The 23,855-nt window shown below is 35.1% G+C and overlaps 1 protein-coding gene across 2 annotated transcripts in view; it reads right to left on the bottom strand.

Annotated features, from left to right (window-relative positions):
• Window positions 1–721: 721 nt before the first annotated feature.
• The window catches only part of LOC129264996 (RNA-binding protein 25-like), a 35,483-nt gene continuing 12,349 nt past the window's right edge, over window positions 722–23,855 (bottom strand). Inside the window, exons 6-20 of one of the 2 annotated variants that reach the window (XM_054902973.2) lie at window positions 22,764–22,913; window positions 22,209–22,274; window positions 21,727–21,829; window positions 21,108–21,184; window positions 20,387–20,470; window positions 16,196–16,404; window positions 15,623–15,797; window positions 15,181–15,344; window positions 12,341–12,491; window positions 11,805–11,942; window positions 9,906–10,059; window positions 9,441–9,518; window positions 6,960–7,285; window positions 4,777–4,923; window positions 722–3,404 (exon numbers count right to left, since the gene is read on the bottom strand). In XM_054902973.2, coding sequence (XP_054758948.2) covers window positions 3,312–3,404; window positions 4,777–4,923; window positions 6,960–7,285; window positions 9,441–9,518; window positions 9,906–10,059; window positions 11,805–11,942; window positions 12,341–12,491; window positions 15,181–15,344; window positions 15,623–15,797; window positions 16,196–16,404; window positions 20,387–20,470; window positions 21,108–21,184; window positions 21,727–21,829; window positions 22,209–22,274; window positions 22,764–22,913 — 2,115 coding nt within the window. In that variant the 3' untranslated portion in view covers window positions 722–3,311. The remainder of the gene's footprint in view (window positions 3,405–4,776; window positions 4,924–6,959; window positions 7,286–9,440; window positions 9,519–9,905; window positions 10,060–11,804; window positions 11,943–12,340; window positions 12,492–15,180; window positions 15,345–15,622; window positions 15,798–16,195; window positions 16,405–20,386; window positions 20,471–21,107; window positions 21,185–21,726; window positions 21,830–22,208; window positions 22,275–22,763; window positions 22,914–23,855) is intronic. The other variant, XM_054902974.2, reaches the window with a different exon arrangement.

The following is a 23,855-nucleotide window of genomic DNA, read 5'->3' on the forward strand; positions in this document are numbered from 1 at the left end:
TCTTATTTATTAATGCGAGTGCAAATCGCGAGCCGAAATTTTTGATAAACTGTCATGAAAAGAGGATTTTAAGTAGTTTGTAATCAATATTGACACATACATAACTCACCAATCAAAATGCGAGCGTGTAGCGCTAGCTGATACGTTTTGACAATCAAACCTGAAAAGGGATATTTTGAAAACCTTATGGAATACACGAAAATAATAAGTACCTGATAAATCAAAATTTGCGAGCGCGCAGCGCGAGCAGAAAATATTAATATACTGACCATAAAACTGAAATTTTTACAGAGCACTTTATAAGAGTCACAAAATAATGAAAGTTTGATTTCCGAGGTTAAATATGTTTTGTATATTGACTTCCAAACTTGATATTTAAGCTCCATATTGAACAAGATATGTAAATCACCTAACAGGCAATGCAAGCGCGAAGCACGAGCGAAAATTTTATATGGTGACATAAAAGATTCTTTTTACTTCCCAAGTCTTCCCCTCATTTTAATCTTTTTTATTCAATCGTCTTCCTCCTCTTCTTTTTCTCCTCTCTTTTCCTTTTTTTGCTCTGCCAATAGGGGGGGGGGGAGTCCGGGCCCCTCTGGATCCGCCTATGGATATAAAACAGAAATTGAGTAGAATAAGCTCCACTGGGCATGTTGCCAACATGCCATAATACTCTCTCATTTATCTGACACACATAAAATAAAATAAATGTCAAGTCATGTCAAAGCATTCAATATTTTATTGATTATCAAAAGAAACTGAATTGACTATAATACAGGATGCTTGACACGTATCATGAGATGAACATCATGTACCATCTTTTACACCTTGTTGTTGATTGGTACACACGTTAAGTGAACAAAATATACATATTTTAGAAGACACCAGATAGAGGACCCCATCCCATGGAGTGTATTGTCTGTCATTTTAATCAACAAGTCTGCTCTAAGCCAATGAAAGGCAAGGATTTCAGTAGCTTATAACAACTGCTAGTTTAAAAGAAATCATACAGATAACATTAATCCAAGGTCTTGTTGTAGTATCATACTCCACCAGATAAGTCAGTACTCAACAAGATTATTACTGAATATAGATCAATATTCATGAAGTATATTTCTGTAATGCTGCACTTTTTTATCACAATAACAAAACACAAGTGGAATTTATGGTTTTTATAGAATGCATACCTCTACGAACAGCTGCATTACATGTTTGGTTCATAATTATACAGCAAGTACTACAGCTCTTGCCACACCCACAGCGATATGGACAACATACCTGCCACCTCAAACAAGGAAATTCTCAAGAGCCAGTACTGCTCCATTACCAAACTGTTCACCAACATTATATCCTGTTTTTATCTTGTCATCTAATTTGCATCAAGGCAGATATAGAATATAAACTAACTTTCTGACAGAATGTAAGTGGATAAAGAAAGCTGCTTATGAGTAAGATACCTCAATAGTTTAATCTGCATATTTCCCTTTCTAAAAATGGCTCAAATAGAGGTGGAGTACAATTTTTTTTAAGACATCACAAGACATAGTCATGGTTAAGTTAAATGTGCATGTAGGTTAGAATTAAATTCATTGTAAATAAAACAATAGTAAGTCCATCTTTGATTTTTTGAAAATTAGATGATTTTGAGAGAGCATGTTCCCTTTGCTTGTGGATTGATGACTATCAAATCCTACACATTCAAGCATTGACTGACAAGTTCTTAAATTATCTCAGTGGTATATATTACTTAAAATAGGGAGCATTTTATCAACATTTTTGCCCAACAAGTTGTCTGAGGAGCATTCCATCAATATTTGTTGTCTTACAAGTTGTCAGATCTAGCAACTTTCATTGTTTTTGATCGACTGCGAAGCACTGTTACTATGTGAACTGTCAGATAAATCATAAAACAGGACTTGTCGGAGAAAACATCTGACAAGTCCTTTCATGAAACGCTCCCAAGATGAAAACAACTAAAAAAAACCACCAAAACCAATGCAAGTCAAGTAATGGACAAACCTTCCAGACTTTACAGTGAGTACGGAATAAAACAATGTAAATGAAATATTTCAAAGAATCACATCATTAAGAATATTAATGGAATACACAATGTCCACCTACAAGTATTCAGTGATACATAGAATACTGGAGAGGTCAGATTTGCAAAGTGATATTGGGCCCATAGAAGAATAAGAACTGAACACAATTCAAACATCAAACGCATGTCCCCAATGAGCACTTCTGAGTGGTTGAAAACCATGTTGCTTGATTGCGACTATTTCTGCAACTGCCCAAAAATGGTAATAAGATCAGGTTGATGATGCAGCTTTATCAAATAATTTCATTCATACATTCACATTACATGGGAAATTGTTTTCTTCCAATAGTTAGAATGTACACAACTCGTCCATATAAATATTTTGAAAAACATTCATGAAGACTGCTGTATGGAAAAAAAATTGTATAAATTACTATATTTGACACAGATTTATTCAATTCAACTTCGCACAATACCCTAATAATAAGTAGATTGGCTACTGATATAGAATACCTATAAAGAATTAATACGGTAGTTATATGAAGACAAAGCCCACCCAATAGTCCAAGGTATTACTGTCTTTTGCTGTCTGCCAGAAGAAAATAATAAAAAAGTAAAAAGAACAATTCGATCAGAAAATGTTGAATACCAAATTCCAGTATTGACCTGTGATGAATTTAATGCTGCAGTTATACCAATGAAACCTACTTCAGACCGAGTAATGGTAAGTCACTGGGTATGACATAATAGCTTTTATCAATCTGAGTCACTGTGATGACTGTGGCATTAAAGGCATATACGAGCTGTTTCCTGGTGACTTCCTACTATGATTGTGCAATGACAAAATATGAGATTCTTGACATCTCTTCTTAAAAGTATGCTCTCTCCTGAAGACACTCTCGCATTCCACTTTATGTCCTTGCCTCACATAGCAGAGTCATCATCTCATCATTCCTTGTTTCCAGTATCATTCAAAGGAATGTCTGCGACTGATTTGATCATACAGTATAATTAGCTAAGTCTAAAATATTTAGCCGTGTTACAGGGCTATTCATGGCTTTTCGTAGAGTCTGGTGTCATCCAATTATAATTCCTTTCCATGGAAACTCAAAGACAATGTTGACTTTAACACAAAGGAATTAGTCCACTTCCAACAAAAACAGAAATGAGAAGAAAAAAAATCAACAACATGAGATATAAGTGTTTCTGAGATTCAATTGGCCATTCATTTTGATGTATAAAGTCCACTACATTTCAGATGTAATACGGAATATCATTTGACAAGTCCATGTTTCTTGGCCTCAACCTCATATATAAGCAATCTCCACATCTTGACCACGAAGACTTCTGCTTCTTCATCCAACACCTACAAAAAAGAGACAAAGAAAAATAAGGTAATGTAAATGTTATTGTATAGAGAGACTAAATTATGATCAATATAGTCCTGAGATCTGTTTAATACGGGTAATACAGTGAAACAAAAAACAAAGATAAATTGGAACAACAATCTTTCATGACAGATTAAAAAGAATTCCTCTCTACTTTCCCAAGCTATGTCAACATATAAATAGGGGAAGGCGGGGTAAGTTGAGCATAGGGGCAAGTTGAGCCACCGCCCCCAGGCCAATAATGAATGAGTCAGACATTATGGTGGTGTCATGTATTGATGACCCATTACATAACCATTAACCCCACCACATTGTTTTCAACTTTGAAACAAAAAGTATATTTTTAGGGGGAAAAATACAAATTTCAGCCAAAAAAGTAAAAAAGGGTGTGAAATAGATAAGTGTTTTTTACACACACACTTCTTTACATATAATAAAGCATAAGAACAACATTGTCAGTCCAGGTATGGATCTTCATTCTTGTCACAGTCTTTTACATGATGGATACATAAGAAATGTGTGGATGCGAAATTATCGCATTAAGTTCGGACTGGGGTAAGTTGAGCCAGCAAACATGGGGCAAGTTGAGCCATGGTAATTCTTATGGTAATGTAAATAAAAACACAATCAAACCTTAAAAAGCCATCGATATGCAGGCAGAAAAGAGCAAATTCACATGACAGTTCTTTTACTTTTAGAGCCTGTTGGTATTTTTAGAGAATTAGCAAGTGAAAAGACTTTAAATAAAAAATTGACATGCTGGTTCTTCCCGCATACATTTTGTACATAGTTTTTGTGGCTCAACTTACCCTCGAAGGTGGCACAACTTACCCCATAGATGGGGCAAGTTGTGCCACTTGACAACGTTTTTTTCAAAGGTCACAACGACTTTCAGTGTGGGGGTAGAAAGTTGTATATAGGTGAAAAAGATTTCCCAAGAATCATATTTAAAGGCAAGGTACTTATTTCTACAATATTATTAGTCATATCAATTCTATCATGCAAAATGCAAAAAGTGTCACAACTTACCCTGCCTTCCCCTACATTTGTTTGAATAGCTTTCACTGCTCCATACTTTTGCACAACAAAGTTATGCAGTGTATTTTCCACAACATCTTTGGGTGCATTTGCAGTTGCTACTAAAATACTTATGACAAAACAGTCAATACTTCAATACCAAGTATTATATTCAGACGAATCCCATCCAATCCAAAAGATATTTCAACAGTGCGTTTTCCTCGTGGTTACAAAGCCTTAACACAAGAATCTACAAGTTTGGGCCACACACCATGTTTGGGAACATGATGTCAAGTTTTTGGAACAATCATCAATGAAGATTGTGATACCTACCATGGTAATGTCATTGAGAATGCTCTCTGCATTGCTGTGTAATAGTAGCTTAGAACAGATGAACTCTGTCAGAGTAGGCTCCTCCTCACCGATGTATTCAACAATCTTCTTATTGATCCAAGGTTTGATACGACGATCCATCAAAGACTGCAGAGAGAAGAGATAGAGAGGGTGAGAAAGAAAGAATTATTATATAGATTTCATCATTTCATTCTGCAAAGTTGTCGTATTGTCAGTTCAATAATGAAAATAGTTCACAGAATTTTGTCACATGTATGGCCATAACAGGCTTTAACCTTGGCAACATAATAGGGGAAGGCGGGGTAAGTTGAGCATAGGGGCAAGTTGAGCCACCACCCCCAGGCCAATAATGAATGAGTCAGATATTGTGGTGGTGTCATGCATGGATGACCCATTACATAACCCTTAATCCCACCACACTGTTTTCAACTTTAAAACAAAAAGTACCTTTTTAGAAGGAAAAATACAAGTTTCAGCCAAAAAAATTAAAAAGGGTGTGAAATAGATCAGTGCTTTTTACCCACACACGTCTTTAAATATAATAAAGAAATAAGAACAATATTGTTAGTCCACGTATGGATTCTCATTCTTGTCAGAGTCTTTTACATGATGGATGCATAAGAAATGTGTGGATGTGAAAATACCGCATTAAGTTCGGACTGGGGTAATTTGTGCCATCAAACATGGGGTAAGTTGAGCCATGGTAATTCCTATGGTAATATATAATAAAATAAAAAAAACCTTAACAAGCCATTAATATGCAGGCAAAAAGGAGCAAATTCACATGACAGTTATTTTACTGTTAGAAGATGTTAGAATTTATAGAGAATTAGCAAGTGAAAAGACTTTAAATAAAAATTGACATGCTGGTTCTTCCCGCATACATTTTGTACATAGTTTTTGTGGCTCAACTTACCCCAGAAGGTGGCACAACTTACCCCACAGATGGGGCAAGTTGAGCCATTTGACATCGTTTTTTTTTTCAAAGGTTACAATGACTTTCAATGTGGGGGTAGAAAGCTATATATAGGTAAAAAATATTTCCCAAGAATCAAATTTAAAGGCAAGGTACTTTATACTACAATATTATTAGTCATATAAATTCTAACATGCAAAAAGTGTCACAACTTACCCCGCCTTCCCCTACCTATCGCATTAAAACAAATTTGGCTTTCATATCTCCACTCCAAGAGCAAAGTGTGTGTCAAGTCTTATGAGTCAGTATTCTGGGAATACTAAGGAAGTCGTTTCATCGCAAGATTTGCAGTGGACCAACTGCCTGACCATCCTCCAATAATATACTGATTCACCCTATCTAAACTGGGCTATTTGGGACCAGAATTTACTGGGGGGGGGGGGGGGGGGGATCTCGGCCGCTGATTGCGCGATCGCCGCAAAAATTTCCACGCGCGTAAAGCCGGATGTAAACTACAAGATTGTATAGAAGTATTTCAAAAAATTAATTGTTTATATTTTATATTAATTATGCAAATGAGCGTATGAAATTTGCCCTACTTTATAAATTTGGTTTTTGTGCATGTTTTTGCTTTTAACTCAATTTATTTAGCTAGTAGAATGCTAATTTTTGGTGGGAGTATCAATAATTACATTTCTAACAAATATCCACAAAAAAATTGCAAAAATATAATTAATTTCTTATGTATTTAATTGCTTTTTAAATTCTTATGTATTTCTTTGTTTTTTCAAGCCTTTGTTTTTTATTGTTTTTTCCGATGAACTTTGTCGGGGACCCTTTTGCTATCATCAATAGCATATAATAAATCCATTTAAACCAACAAAAGTGAAAATAATCATACATTTATGATTTTTGGTTGAAAAACACAATTTGCATTGACTTTGTACACCGAATCACGTTTGTCAGACACTTTCGGGTCTGACATACACTTACAAAATGTTGCGTAATTTCGGAACTGTGTACCTGGGCGTCACAAATTTGGTCTCAAAAGATGCACAAGACTTGAAAGTAAACAGTCAGTGAGCAGCGCGGTCAACAAATTTTGTGCACCGGCGAAGTGACAAAATTTGTCGAGGGGGTGTCAAATTGACCCCCCCCCCCAGATTATTAAGGATTAACACCTGCTTCAAACTTTGTTTGGCGGGGACATAATTATGAGAAATGTCATTTTACAAAGCAAATTTACCTCATCTACTATTGCCCAGTCCACCTTGTACGCAAAGAGTTCTTCTTTGGCTGTAGGAATCTTCTCAATAAGGTTCTTGATGGTCTTTCGCTTCTCTTCTGCTGCATTAGCTATCATTTGTGACTGTCCCACAGCCATCATCTCTTCCTCTGAGTACTCAATAGGGACCAGCTTGCGTTTCTTCTTCCCTGCAGCATCCGCTGTTTCCTCCTGATTGAATACATCTCCTACTGTTAACTTCTTGCGCTTGCTGCCAACCTGCGCTGTAACCAAAGGCCTCTGGTGACCCTCTGTATTGGAGTTGGCTTGAGGGGAGTCTTGGGCACCTGTAAGGTGAGTAATGAGAATGGGATAAAGGAATTATTTCAGACTTAGCTCCACAATATAAATGAACACTGAGATTACCATTCATCATATATAGTCTTTTTTTTTTCATAATACAAACATTAAAACAAATGCTGTGATACAACTTGAACTCCTAATATAACCCTTCACCTAAAAAAAAGGGGGGGGGGGAGTTGCATCACAAACAATTACAAATCATGCTCACATTTGTCATATTGAGAACTTGTCATGCAAAAAAAAATACATTTCACAAGAAAATGGAGAATATATTGCAGAGGATATGTTTAAAATGTTGATTGATTTGCATTAAATCTTGTTAGAACTCACAAACAATTGAAAAGGCAAAGCATTGTCACACATGGCATGCATGTATGAAACTTCACAGAAATGTCAAAATTTGTATCTATGTTTTAATACCATTCTGGCATTATTTGGAAGCAAGCCCCCCCCCCAAAAAAAAAAAAAATCATTTTGTTTACAAATAATATTTCAATTACATTTTTGAACAAGGAGAAAATGGAAGATGATGCACATATACTTGCATTTTCTTTTGCCAGTTACCATTCTTAATAAATAAATAGCACACAAACCAAATAATTATAGTCTCATTGAGCACAATCTAAAATATCTATGACACTTAACAATAACAGAAAAAAAGATAAATTTCATAACACAAAAATATAGATGAATATAAGAGCTGTATTTAAAGGAAGGTGTTAATGAAATATTTTAAGTACCCAGCTATTAGAAAACGGATGCAAAATCATCTTTAAGGTAATTCCAGACACGCAAAAACAATGGAATTGGTATTACTACCGTTAGTCTTACTCCAACATAAACAAATTATTCACCACTTTCTCTTACCACCTGAGAGACATATGAAGGTGGAACTAGGCAGAACACAACATGCAGTGAAAGTAGTACAATTCTGACTTGATTCATAGAATGTGTCAAAATACATTTGGAAAAATCCACAAATTTTCATATCTTTATAAATTGACAGAATTACCAAATATCTGATGCATGAAGATTAACATTCCTGCTGTATACAAATCAGAGCATTTCAATATCAATTTTAAAGCATGCAAGTTATGATTATCGCAATAAAGAAAACACATGGGTTATGCCAAAACATAGCAGTGAACAATGATTGCCAATTCACTTTGAGCAAATCCTAACTAAAATTGTTGCACCGAAATTTGTGAAGTTACACAAACATGCCATGAATGTCTCTATATAAATATTTATAAGCTTATTATGATAGAGGGGGAAAATCCTTTGGCAAAATATATTTAGGTTCAAACTGTTGTTTGGTTCACAGTACCAACATATTGATGTAGTGTAGGCAGAAGAGCAAAAGCACTTCCATGTTTCTGTCAAGTCTCTAGCATTTCATTATATCCTAATTTTGATTGACCATATCGACATCATAAAAAGACAAGATCATTATATGACCACAATTTACCTAACATAACATTGCTGGACATGTTTATTCCACCTGTTTAATAAAGCACAGCTGAAATAAAACACTACTCCTATGCAATTTACACTATTATAATTAGCTTAGAGTTCAGATTAAATCTGACAGGGATAACATACACCCAACTTATTCTCTCTTACTTAAAATCAAACGCACAATATAACATAGTAAGACTGAAAAACAATTCAAACATATGTATAAAAGACACCTCCTATATACTTTACCAGATCGATTCACAATTCACATACCGAATGTTTCTATCTTCTTTCTTTGTTCTTTCCCTCCTCTATTTTGTATTATACCTTGTTGCCATTTGTGTTATTTTATCTTTGTTTATTTGTACTGTAAGGGGTCATTTTTAATAAGCCATCATTTGTGCTTTTTGTGATCCCCCACTATACTAATATGTATTGAACATTGTATTGATTTGTATATATTGTTGCTTCTTATAGTGGAAATAAATTGAATTGAATTGAATTGAAATTAAAATTACCCCGGTACAACATTTTATGCACCAAGATCATCAAGTTCTTAATCATTATATTAAGAAAAACAAGAATAAGAAATCTCTTTGAATTGTATTTCATTGTTTGTATAGGACACTAGCATACACTGGCTCCAGTGCAATGGCCTATTCAAACATTTGTTATAATCACCAGTGTTGTACTCCATTGATTGGTTATCTCTATCTAGTCTATGTTGCGGAAATTCCTCGTCTGAAGACATGGCTTCAACTGTATGGAAAGAATGGTTATCATCAACATCTCTCATTCTCACTATCTAATATCAAAGCCTGCTTTATATCCCTCATATGTTGTCTTGTATATCAGGTAAAAGACTACAATGAAAAGTGAGGTTCATAAGGATTATGCCTTACATACAGAAGTCAATTATAAGCAGTTTTAAGGAACTGTCATAAATATTATAAGGATATCTAATTTATCTTAATACTTCTGATTTTAAGACAACAGGGTGAAAAATTATCTAGGACATGCTGCAAGATGTAGCCTCCCTACACGTTCTATACTAAACTCAATTCTTTTCATAACCCTTTCAATAAGCCCTAGTTATACAAAATATTTCAGGCCATGAATGGCAACATAGACTGCCATTTATCTTACCTAGTTTAATTCGTCCGAATCCTAACTGCTGAGCTTTAGCAGCTGCTGAATCATCTTCTGATGATTGGCTGGAATGATCAGGGATGGCTTCAAACCCTCCTCCACCATCATCATCATCACTGCTACTAGCTGGAGTATGGGGTCCCTGATTGTTCTACATTTCAAAAGATCAATATTTGACAATTATTACTGTGCCATCAAATAATGCATTATAGAGTTAATTTTAAGTTAATTTTGTTAGATCCTGACATTAGATTGCATATGAGAAAACTTCTGGGTAAACCTGGTTTCCGTCATGAATTTCGAACCGATAGAATATCATTCTCTGATAATTTCTTAATTGTTAGTGCTGATTGGCTAAGAAGCACCAATCTCCAACTGTTCAACACTTTCATTAAATAATGGCCTTTCTGTCATTGGAAAGAATGCACAACTTCATGGCAAATGAAATGTATCCAATTCTCGCTACCCCAAATAGGAACAAAAATCTCATAATGCGCGAGACGAGATAATTTTCACTCCGTCGGGTCGTCATCACCACTTCCGGTTCAGAGTCATGCTCGCGCGAGGTTCGTGATACTGAGTTTTCCACCACGCTGAAATCGATGCCAATCAGCGTAATATGTACAGATTATAATACTTTTTATTTAATTTGGTCAGTTTTGATTCTATTTGAATTATGAATAAAAATAAAAAATATATTTCACGTGAAAATAATTTTTATTCATGTTTTTATTAGGTTATAAAAAATTAAACAAAAAATGAATATCTTAAAATTTTGCATTTAGCGACCGGCCTGACATTACGGTCGTATTCGACTAGACGCTAAATATATACAGCATTCATTCCGTTCAATTTTTCGTCGACCACAAAATGGATAAAAAATCAGTTTCGGAACTTTAAAAAAATCTTAACTGACAGAGGAATACCGTGCAATGGAAAGCGTCGGGCAGAATTTGTGACTTTAGCAGAAAAGGCCGTTAAACTGTATCGTGAAAGAGAGGGTTGTGATCACGAACTTTCCGAGCGAAAGCTATGTTGTGTTGTTGTGCATGACGGCACTGTTGATCTGAATGGCAAAACAGTGCATTGGACTTCCGAACCGGAAGTTGTAATACCGAAAAAGCTATCCCATAATGCAATGCGCGTTACAGGGATTTTCCCGGATCTCGACGAAATCGCTATTTGGGGTAGCGAGAATTCAATATCCAAATCATTAAAATAAACTACAAAGGAAAGAAATCATGACAGAGTTGATTCATTGAGCACTTTGTCCTAGGCTTGTGCTGCTCCTGTTTTAGCAGAGATCCTGTTATACAGGTGTTGAGTGTCTCTTGAAACAGCCTTTTCTGCATTACCAATTGCTTTGTATAGGATGAAATGTGAGGGCTGGTAATAAAAAGCCACATATGATTTCCTCTGGGTTTCCTGTGGGAAAGACATGGTTCTAACCTATGACAAGGTGCATTAACCCCCTTAGTATTTGCTAGAGTATTTTCATACATAGAGCCTGTTACCTTAAACTATGGTAACTTGGTAAACAATCAAAAGTTTGCTTTTTTTGTTGTTGTAGCGACCATAATGGCAATTACCATTTTTATAAGTCTTTAAGATATGATAAATATGGCAGAGTGCTGCAAAAGTAAAGGGCTTGTAATTTCTTTATTCTTCAAATATTTTAATTATTGAAGAATTAAATAAAAGTTCATATACACTGTATGAAAAACATTTTTAGGCATTAAAGCAGAGAGAATTTCTTTATTTCTCATCTTGTAAGCAGTATGAACTTTATCATCAGTGTCATTATCATTCATCACAAATATATCATTGTCTATCTATTTTGTTGCAGGAGTTCAAGAAGCCCATAATCTACATTCATTTTCAATAAATATTTCTAACCTCTGGTGGCATGGGTGCATCAGCTGGTTCAAATGTTGATTTCAAGGTGGGTGGTTGCTCCTGTTTGATCTGTAGCGCCCTTGGTGTTAAAAGTTTGTCAAGCTGTGGTTGCTTGTGTTTCTCTCGCTCTATTTCCAACTATAACAGTAAAAATATTTGTGGCACTCATCAACATAAAATTCATTGAAGTACATGTATACCTTTAAAGAAGCAAAAGGAATTCCATATATTCTGAAATGTTAAGTACATTTGAACATTTTAAATATTTCTACAACTTTCGAGCTAGGGTTCAAACACCAATACATTTCCCAAAGTTTCCTCACTTTCAATAGCATAAAAATGTAAATTTTCATGGCTTTTCATCTGAGTTCCGTGCTTACATAAGGCAAGCCTAGTGCAACTATTTGAAATTATAATCTACACAAATTCAATCAAAATTTCCAAAAGAAATTGATTAACTTTCAGTGACTTTTGCTTATATCTTTGCTAACATGAACACTTCACCTCCATATAAATGTAAATTGCTTTCCACAAACCTTTTCTATTTCAGCATCTAGATCTTCCCCTCCTTCTTCCATCAGTCTTCGTTTGATATCTTCAATTTCCTCTCGTTCCCTTCTCCTATCCCGATTGTCGCTGTCTTCTTCCTTTTCACGTTCTTTCCGCCGTCTCTCTAGGGCACTACCCCTGGTAACCACAACAAATTTAAAATATCAAACTTAAAAACTTAAGAAATGGCAATGTAGCCATACCCTAAATTCATTATTCATTTTCCCACAATTATAAAAGGATTAGAAATGATATGAGCCTAACTGACCCTTTCAGAGTTTGCAACATGTAAACTCAAAACACACCAACAGAATATGGATATTGCAAACACATAACTATGGTCATCCCCCTCCTAGCACTGCACAATAATGACAATAATGACAATAATATTGATATAACATGACATTGAAACTTCAATGACTACATGATGTTGGGTCAAAGATATACCACCTCCCGCTTTATCAAAAGCGATCAAGGTGTTAGGATGTTTCTGACCAGAAACCTGTCTTGAAATGCTATCAACCAATGAGGTGGGGTCATAAAGCCAAAATATTTTCTTATTATCTTAATCAAATTACTAGAGTCCACGCAAAAGAGTCATAGAAACGACCCTACCAATTTCCACTCCTAAATCTATCGCATCTTATTTATGTGTTAGGCTTAGCTGAAGAAAGAGTGGTTGGTATGCATACCTGCCAACCTTTGATAATAAAAAATCAGTATCAAAGTCACGAGGGCGCCGAGCGGGTCGCGCGCGAGATAGTTTCCCCCTCCCATGGTAGGGACTCTGCATTTTCTGCATGTAAAAGTAGCATTTCCCTACCCTTTTTAAAGCAAATTTACCCTCTTAACCATACCACAGGATGACCTACATGTAACGTTAGTCTACTTATATGTAATATAATATCATTTATCAATCAAACATTAAAACAAGGGTCTTTAAGATATCACGTTTGTGACAAAAAAATACACCCAGTTTCATTCAGGTGTGATTTGTTTTCATTGAAATCTATATAGATTTAGGAATAATTTGATTTTGAGCATATTTTTGTAAGGCCCTCTATTGTTGGAAAGTTTCTGGAAAGATTCTCTTTTTAATCAGAAAAAAACTAATTTCAAGAATTCAATTGAGTTTTGGGCCAAGGGATATTTTGTATCATTAATTCAGATTCAAGTTGGCCTAGCCTACTGTATTAAAAACTGAGTGCAAAAAAATCTAACAAGTGATGGAATCACTTGAGTGACGCTGTCATCAACTCAACATCGACAAGCTCATTCAAGAAGGCCATTGACAGAGCTTTCTAATCCTCACCCCGCCCTCTCTCACCCGATGCGTTTATGCCCAGGAGGGCCCTGCATCGTATACATCCAGATCCAGAACATTTATTTATCATTTATAATTATATCAAGTCTATCATATGCATCAAAATAAGCCAAACATTGTCATCTTATTCATGTTTATATTTCACCACACAGGAGTAGTGACTGAGGACAAGGTTATATCATAACCTTTATTAGATAAGTGCTTGTTGGCATAAGAAAGCATATTTTCAGCCATGACAAAAACGGAGCCGAAGTAATACGGCGGAATACGCCCGACCCGCACCCACCACTGCACTTGCGGTGCGCCGATGAGACTGGGAGGCTGAGGCGCTGCAACTCGGGCGCCGGGAGTTTAGGCAAGCGAAGCAAGTAGATTTGGCGTTCGGCTCCGATGGATCAACTTGACTCGAAAGTTGATAATTGCCGCTTTCTTTCTCACAAATTTGACAATTATTCGAAAAAATAAAGTACAGATCAATTTAACATTGCGTAGGGATAAACTTGAGTAACTGCGGCAGAGCCTCCCGATGTGCACGGCGCGGCCGATCGGCCGGGTAAGCAGGCGCCGGTAAGCAGACTCATCAATGATATTACCAACACACTCTAGACACCAGGACACGACTCATTCACTAACTCATTCCACAATACAAAATCATCCGGCGAAAAGAGCAAAACCTCGAATAAAAAGTGAAATTATCTTACTAAATCACCATATTTCGCGTCAAAAATATCACCATCCTTAATTCTATACATCGTAGTTAGGAAACAAGGGGTCTAAAAAAGTGAATTTTTCACGGTTTTTCCGATGTTCGTGGATTTTGAAAACGTGTCCTCACTGAAAACTGGCACTTTCGCGAGCCGATGTCAGCCGCCATTTTGTTCCGGAAGTCAACGCTAATATCGGCCGCGCCGCTGTGGCCGCTGCTCGTAATTTTCACATGCAATTGCAATGGAACTGTGCACTTAGCACTTAGCCGTGCGCCCCAGTTGTTTATGCGTTAGTCGTATGTTACAGCCGCTTATGCGTTAGTCGCATCATACAGCCGTTTCAATAATTTCAACACTATATTGATTGACCTAAAAATCGGAATTTTGGTTTAAAAATTCGGAATTCGGAATGGAGGCTAAAAAATCGGTATAATTCCGCCAAAATCGGAATGGTTGGCAGGTATGGGTATGTGAACATTGTTGGAATGATGAATAATAGGATATCACTGCAGGTGAAAACTAAATACTGTAAACATTTAATATCATGGAGCTTTGCCCCTTCTAAGTCTTTGAAGTATCCATAAGTACATCATCAGTAATGATTAATTTTTTACTATAATTTTTCAAATATCAAATACATGTACATGAATCACCATTTTGAAGTTATATTATACCTTTTCAGAATTTACCAACCCTATATCAAACTCATAATACTGAATGCCAAGATGTCTGTGAATGACATCTTATATGCAAACATGTACTCACTTTTAAACAAAGAGGTTATCGATTTACTTACTTGTAATATTTGGGGTCATCTCTCTCATCTTCATAGTCTTCAAGGAATTCTTTGAGACGTTTACCTTCTTTATCCATCTCACTCCTTTCAGATTCTTCTTTTTCCATCATCTTCTCATGATCTCTCTGTTTCTTGCGTTCTCTCGTTTCCCAATTCCTGAGACGCTGTAATAGAGAATAAAAACACACATATATCATGTATGATGAGATATTTCATGTTACACCTGTGACACTGTTTGACTTGAAACTTTTACAAATTACATACAATTTTGTGACACTTTACTTCTTGTAAAGAGTGTTCTTTAAAACTATTCAATTTTTATCACTTAAAATTTTATGTAAATGTATACAACTGGAGTGATAAAACTATAAACCCTCAGATTTCTACTTTTATCAACACTCTAAAATGCACATGTATAACATGAACTCGGAGATCAACTTACCTCTTGATATGCTTCCTCTTTTTCTCTGAGTTTACGTTCAAGTTTCCTCTTCTCATAATCTTCTTCTTCTTCAAGACGATCTCGATCCCCATCTCTGTCACGATCACGATCCCGATCTCTCCCTCGCTCGCGGTCATAGTCTCGATCGTAGTCTCTGCTTCTGTCGCGTTCATACCTGTAAATATATTTCATAACACTGTCATTTCAATCAAGAAAATGCTTTTTGTGGCTTTAAACAGAAAACACACAAAATTCTCTTCTAGGCTTAACAGTCCATCTTAAAGATATGAAGATTTAGCAAATAAAACCAAAAAAAATCACAATACATTTTTTCTGCAAATTCATCTTTCAATCTCAAAGCACAAGGGGGCACTTAAATAACATAAGTTTTCAAATGCAAAAACATAACCAACCAGCCCTATGATAATTTCTTATCTGATGGAGTAAACTACTCAAAATAAAAATTTGAAAGCACAAATATATCTCAACCTCATGAACTTTAATTTCATACACACTAACACATATTCATACCATAAATCATGCAGAGAAAGCATGAGTAATGAATTATCTTACCTCTCTCTTTCATCCCGTTCTCGTTCTTCTCTGATCCTTTCCCGCTCACTCTCTCTGTGTCTGTCTCGTTCTCTGTCCCTGTCTCTCCTCTCACGTTCCTTGATCTGTTCTCTCCTCTGCCGATCCCTCTCTCGTTCCTTCTCTCTCTCCCTCCGGCTCTTCTCCTTCTCCTCTGGAGTCTCCTTCTGTTCTAGTGCTTCCCTCTGATCCTGTAGACAGCAAAATAGGAAATAACAGCTATGTGTAGTTATCTAGTATAAAACATGGTGACATTGCTTAGATCTAATGGGGTATACTTAATAATTAAAACCACTCAGTTGACACTTTAAAGGGTAATTATCCTCACATCTTTACAGGGTTCTACAATGTTTGCTGACACTGTAAGTCTGTAATATAATTTGTTAGTGTATCTTGTGGTAACAATATATGCATCAACAGACCACAAATTACACATTTTGTTATAGAGAATGTTCCACATGGAACTACAGTCTATCAGTGATGCATCAATGCCACAAGTGCACATGAAAAGAGCATGGGCAAATGGTATCTGTATTAATCCTTTTGTGCAAGTACAATAATATCCCTTTAAGTCAACTTTCTATGGTATGGGAACACATAACATGTAGTATCCTAAAATTATGTTTTCTGACAGGTATATTAACAAATGCTAAGGTATCAAGGGAATTAATCCAACTCAGATTCTAGCATGGATTGAAATAAATTTGAGTTTGGAAATGCAGTGCGCAGTCTGTTAAAAATAAAGTTTGTTGAAATAATTCCAAAAGGGCAAGATCAACAATCAAATAGAATGAACCAGATTTTCAGTACACTGGAATCTTGTAAAAAAAAGTAACTCTTTGGAGATCTATATATTAATTGGTGCAAGTTTTTTTAGTATGAAAGATCAAATTTGAATATGTGGATGAATTCCCTTTTCACAAAGACAAATAAGAAATATTAGTGAAATAAAAGCTACTACGTAAACAGGTCAGGGAATATAGACAATGCTTCACCAGCCTTCTCCATGAATTGCTGCCAATTTTTCTTCTCTTTTTAAATAATTAATCAATTGGCACCCTGCATTGGCTAATAGTGTCACAAATCATAGAAATTTAAATATCTAAACAAAAAAGAGCTGTGATCTGTCTTACATCCCCTGGCCTACCAAGGCAACATTTGGACCTCATCCAATTACAAAACCTATTTCCATTGGCAATGCTTGTCCTGCTCCTGCTCCTCCATGAAGTGACCTTTTCCGCTGGAATCCAAGGCTTGGCTGTAATCTCTGCTATTTACCCCATCATTTCCAATATATTCATCAGAGCAGTTCGTGTAGCATTACAGTTAAGTCAGTTTTCTTTTCTTTTTTTTAATACTTAACTATCATTGCCACTTTTGCAGAGGGCTGCTAGCTTGTAGAAATGAAAATGACTGATGATAAATGTCTCCAAATGTCAACATTCAGTATCAGAACAATTGGAAAGCAGTCTCGGTCCAGACAGGATTCAATCTTGGAGAACTTGAAGGCATGGCGGAAGACTGCTCCATGTCGCAACGTTGACTCCGATGATTGTAGCTTGACAGGACCAATGGATAACTCAATGTGGAGAAGGTCTCAAATATTGCCTTGCTTTTACATTAAAACAAACTTAAATCATCAAAAGGAGGTACATGGGGAGAGCATGCAGTACACATCATTTCATCAATCAATGTCTAACAATAAAGGGATGAAAAGGAGAACACCTCAAACAATAGCTATATCATCATATTCAAGCAAGAACTTACAAAATGTCATCTTGCTTTAACAGTGCCTTGACAAATCTAAGATTATCAGGTGCAAGTTTTGTGTAAAATGCTCTGAACTGCCCAAAGACAAAAATGGCAATTAACTTTATCATATTTCAATTTCAGGATAGTTTATGAAGCATAAATAAATTCAATGATCCTTGCTAAGTCTGTGCTGACATTTTTCTCCAAAATACAGCAACAAGATCAATCTTAAATGAAATTTGAATATATTTTTGCATTTTTCCCCCAAGGTCTGAAAGCCTGCACCATTTTGAGAACTTTGGGCATAAGCACAGGCACATATAAATACATACATATTCACCAAATCAATCTTATAAAATAAAAAGCAACAGTGAAATGAAACAGCATAAGTAATGAAAGCTACATTGTATTGACTTGCGCATTACAGTGACATCTTGGGAATCTTGCTCGGACTGGATGGAACTTCAACTTCTCTGCTGGCGAGCTTCTCAGGCCTGACAATTCATCGCATGATTGTCATACTACCATGTGACTTGTCACATGACACATATGTCACATATGATCATGTAACTAACTTAGTAAACATATTCAATGCCAACTAGATCATTTTCATTAAGTGAAATTATTCAAACAAGGTTTGAAATTGAACGTGATATATAATTGAAGAGGAGATGACCAAATTGATGAAACAATGTTAAACATATTAAAAAAACATGTCTCCACTAATAGAATATTACAAACAAGAAAAACAAATAATTAAACATTAAAAATACACCAAAATTTTGAAGAAAAAAAAAGATCACGAGTAAAGCCTTTTATGAAAAAAATATTGACATAGGACATACTTAAGAACCTATTTTTTTCATCTCTTTTTTGCTAAAAATATATATATAATTTGTTCTATCTGTGAATATCTATAGAAAGGAAATAAACGTAAAATGACTTGGGGATCGATCTACAAATAAAATGAATATCTGAATTGTACAGATAACTAATGTTCATCCCCTAAAGATGAGTTTGAATTTAAGAGTAATAATAATCCAAAATGTCAAATTTTATCATTACCAGATGAGTAAAAATGGTAAAGTACACACATACACTTGTACCTTCATTCTCAATAGCTTTCCATTAGGTCTTGAACTGATAGTATGTCATCCTGTTAATGAAATAGATACTAGTTAATTATACACCACAATCAAATACATTCCACATACCTAATTGTACAGCATCCTCATCTGTTGGATCAGCTTCAATCAGCCCAATGATACACATCCAATACCATCAAAGTTATTTTAGTGTAATTTAACATTTCCTCTCCCAAGAATAAGTCATTTACTGTCCTTTACAACGAAACAAAATATTTACTAATTTCATTTTATAAAAAAAATCCCATTGGCAACACGGAGCTAAAATATACAGTTGCAAGGTAAATCAATGTACAGTGCCCACCACCTAAAAAATAAACCTTTAAATAATTAGCATGAATAAAGTAATAAAACATGATAAAAATGAATTGCATATAATTAAACATAATAGGACAATTGATTAAAAGAGCATGCTGTCTATCAAAGAAGTCTACAGTTTCATAAACATTTACAGAAGATAAAGGATCCACATACCTGTCAATTTTAAGGTCCAAAATACCTTCCATATCCTGCAATAAAGAGATCTAATTGATTTCCTAACCAAAATAGAAAGATATCAAGTACTCACCCGTGATCAAACATTAAAAATTGAATCAGACGCAGGCTGCAGCGACTATCACGCCCCCTGACGTAGGCCCAAGCCATGGGGCCGTTGAAGGAGTACTATAATAATCATGGCAGGGGTACAATTGTTGCAATGAGAAAACTTATTTTTATCACGAATTAAATTCAAGCACACATATGTCTACTAGCCCTGATATGTTGATCTAATTGTTATTCTCATCATCGTTATGATACCCTCTTTCAAAAATTCCAAAATTATTTTGATACCCTCTTTCAAAATTTCCAAATTCTTGAACAAATAATGCCAGCAAGAGCTAACAACCTGGTAATAATAGCTCGCTACATACATCCCAATACAAACAAATGTAATAAAAAGGATCTATAATCCTCTCATTTCTGTGTTATATAGGAGTGCAGCCGATCTCTGCACACAAACCCAATCAAATAACAAGTTTCTGAAATAAATTTTCATATGGATTTTTCGCTTTTGATGAGTTTTGCTCCAGGTTGTTTTTTTTTTAATTCCTGATGAGTCTTTATCTTCTTACATCCATTTTCCACTTATTATATGTTAATAGAAAAGATAATATGGGGGCAACAGCATCCTGCAAGATGAAAGCAAAGGTAAAGAACATGATTTATACAAAGATAACTTTAATTCAATAAAATCATTGAGAAGGACAGGAATGTCAATCTTATGGTGTATTCTTACCTTATATGATTGTCTGAAACGATCAATCTCACGGTTTATGAGATCTTTCTTCTCTTCCTCTAAATTCATGTCATCAAGCTTATCCTGCAATTAAATGAAGAATTAAGGAAAATATTCATAGGAAACAACAAGCTATAGACCAATGGCTATTGAACTTTGTAAACACATAAGCAAATCTATTTAAATGAATATGAAGATAATTCAAAAATAGGTTTCATTGAACAAGACAGTTAAAGCTGTCCCTATTAAAAAGGCAGATTTGTATTCTCATGTCTCTCTCTTTTCTGCTACAATTTGTCAAATCATTCCAAACTGTTGCCTCAAATCTTACTTAAAATGAACGCAACATTATATTTCTAAGTAATGATTACATACCAACTGAATAAAGTTGTATATAAATGTGGATATTCATTTTTACATTCATTAAACAGGTGTTTCATAAGCTCAAAATAATAAGCAAGCCCAACAAGCTCGACTCACAACAACTCTGACATGATTCACTGGTTTATTTTTTTTTCAATCTCACAAGAATGTTGTGAAGCATATAAATGTGACATTCTACAAACATACGACAAACATTCAACTTAATTTTATATTTGCAAGCCAATATAGGTTTGGTGCATATTACATGCACTGGTCAAAGAAATGGAATCAGTAAAAATCTGTCACTTCTAATACATGAATCAATGAAATAGCCAGGTAGATCAGGAGAACGACATACCTTAGCCTTTTGCTTCTCATCTTTTTGCGTCTGCTTCTGCTTCTGAACACCATGGAAGGGCTTCTCTTCTGGTGCTCCTGAATGACCAAAAATAATGCTATCAGGAACACACATAACATAAATGCAAACAACAATACAGCATGACAACTACAGGTTATCTTTTCTATAATTATGAAGTGTCATGAATATGAGCAAAGGGATTTCTCCCAATATGACAATTATTCTCAAACTACTTTAAAATAGTCATATGTAATTCATATACAAATTCAATCAGCAATTATGTGGGATATATAGGACCTGCAAATCAGGTTGCTGCCCCATTAAAAACTAATGCTGTCACGATGAATCATTTAAGCTATATATCACTGTGCATCCTTCGTTAATACTGTTCACCTAGCAATCAACAGGCCTTAAATTTTCACATTTTCATGGCAAGGCTACTTCTCATTAGGGCACATTTCTACAATACAGCACAAATGAAAAATAAAAGATGACACAGCAAATTTCAAAGACCATTGAAAGGGGCATTAATGTTAATCAGAAGGGCATCCAAAGGACAGATCTTTGATGGCCTTGGTAAGCCCTGAATCAAAGAGCCTGTACATTCACATATTTATACCTGGTGCTCTCTGTAGCTGTGAAGAGTAATCATGGATAAGTCTACGCATGTAAGTCCTGACTTCAGCATCTTCCCTCATTGTAGACTCATCTAGCTCAGATGCCTGGATAGAAAGAAAGTGCATGACTGGTGCTTTAGGGAGTGGTGGAAATAAGGCATACCTGAAAGTGCATGTGATTTCCATACAGCGGGGTCATGTATTTGAACCATAACAAAGCACTGGCATCCTTTGGCAAGTTGTCAATCTAAACTTTGCCACTCTCCACCCAGGAGTAGATGGGATACTGATGTAGCTGTGTGGTAGATACTATGGTATCATTGCTATAAAATGGTAACAATGATAAATCTGAAGTGTCATGAGCATCACAAGGCAGCAGATGCTACGGTAATTCATGTATTCATTATTTTGATAAATCATTATCATTATTTTGAAAAATAATTACTCTTATTGTTTTGAGATATCATAAAAGGATATTCCTTACCTGATCTCCCTCCCTCTTCTGTAAATATTCATCAAGAAGTGTTCTTGTTTTGCCATCAACTTTAACCTGAACAATAAATTAAAAATGGAAATGAAGTTTCAATGACAAAGAATCATAATATGTATGAATTAAATAAAATAAATAGGAAACATATATAGGCTGTTATACTGCCTGGATATCTGGATACAGGGCGGGAGGAATAAACAAATTCCTTGAAATGATAGACAGTATAATACATTATGAAATAATTGATTTTTCAATTATTTCAAAAAAGGCAGTTCCTTTCTTGCTGCAACAAGCTTTGCAATATTATCCTTTTCTGTATTGTTGTTTATATTGTAGTTTACTTACTATTTTTTTTCAACTTTTACTGTTACAATACTGTCATGTTTTTTATTACAAAGTGAAATAAATCTCAACTGAATTGATTTGAATAATCATGCATTCTATTGAATTGTGACTGATACTAAGTGTACTACTCTGATAACCCTGTACATACGCATATGTACAATTTAAAAAGTTATATGTAAAGACATAGTTAAGACGTTTTCTTACCAAAAGTTTTTTATCTCCTATGTCAAGTTCATGAAGTAGACGGATAGCTCTAAGACTTGCATCTGGGTCTCCATACTCACAGAAACCAAAGGCTTGTAGTTTTCCCGATGCTCCTTGTACTCTCTTCCAGCTCAACACCGCACCACATCTCTATACATTGTTAACAAATAAATTGCTCAACACCGCACATCTCTATACATTGTTAACAAATAAATTGCTCAACACCGCACCACATCTCTATACACTGTTAACAAATAAATTGCTCAACACCGCACATCTCTATACATTGTTAACAAATAAATTGCTCAACACCGCACATCTCTATACATTGTTAACAAATAAATTGCTCAACACCGCACATCTCTATACATTGTTAACAAATAAATTGCTCAACACCGCACATCTCTATACATTGTTAACAAATAAATTGCTCAACACCGCACCACATCTCTATACATTGTTAGCAAATACATTATTCAAAGGTTTTACAATCATGGCTAATATGTGATACAAAGGGGTTTCAGGGAGTTTTTATTTCTCATACAGTACAACAGGTATTTGGTGTGTATACCCGATTTGTATTTTTAAAATTGTATTTCCAGACAACATAGCGATTTAAATAAATTCTGGAAGCAATATTTCATAAATTGTCACATTGTAATGTTGGATAAAATGACTGAGAATGAATGTCCACAATTATCTGTGCTATTTGATGAAAAGAAGAGGTACCAATAGCATTTCTGTTTGTTCAGATACCATTTCCTTTATTAAACTACTCATTTGACAATCATCTCAAAAATGATTAAAGTGACAAGTGGAATATAAAAGAATATGACCTCAAATATTATATACATTTGGTGACAATTATTTTATACAGGTAATTCCATATAATATTCAACCTTTTTATATAAAAATTTAAAAGAATTACAACTTTTCATATGAATAAAAACAGGAAGATCCCACTCATACGTACTTCATGGAATTGCCCTTATCCATTGGTCACTAAGTTCCTACCCCCCCCATCACCCTCCCCTCTCCCTCCAATATTCCATGCCCCTAGTCCAACACAAACACTACTCACTATGAAATGAA

Source organism: Lytechinus pictus, chromosome 7 (genome assembly GCF_037042905.1).
Source record: "Lytechinus pictus isolate F3 Inbred chromosome 7, Lp3.0, whole genome shotgun sequence".
In the NCBI taxonomy this organism is placed as follows: Eukaryota; Metazoa; Echinodermata; class Echinoidea; order Temnopleuroida; family Toxopneustidae; genus Lytechinus; species Lytechinus pictus.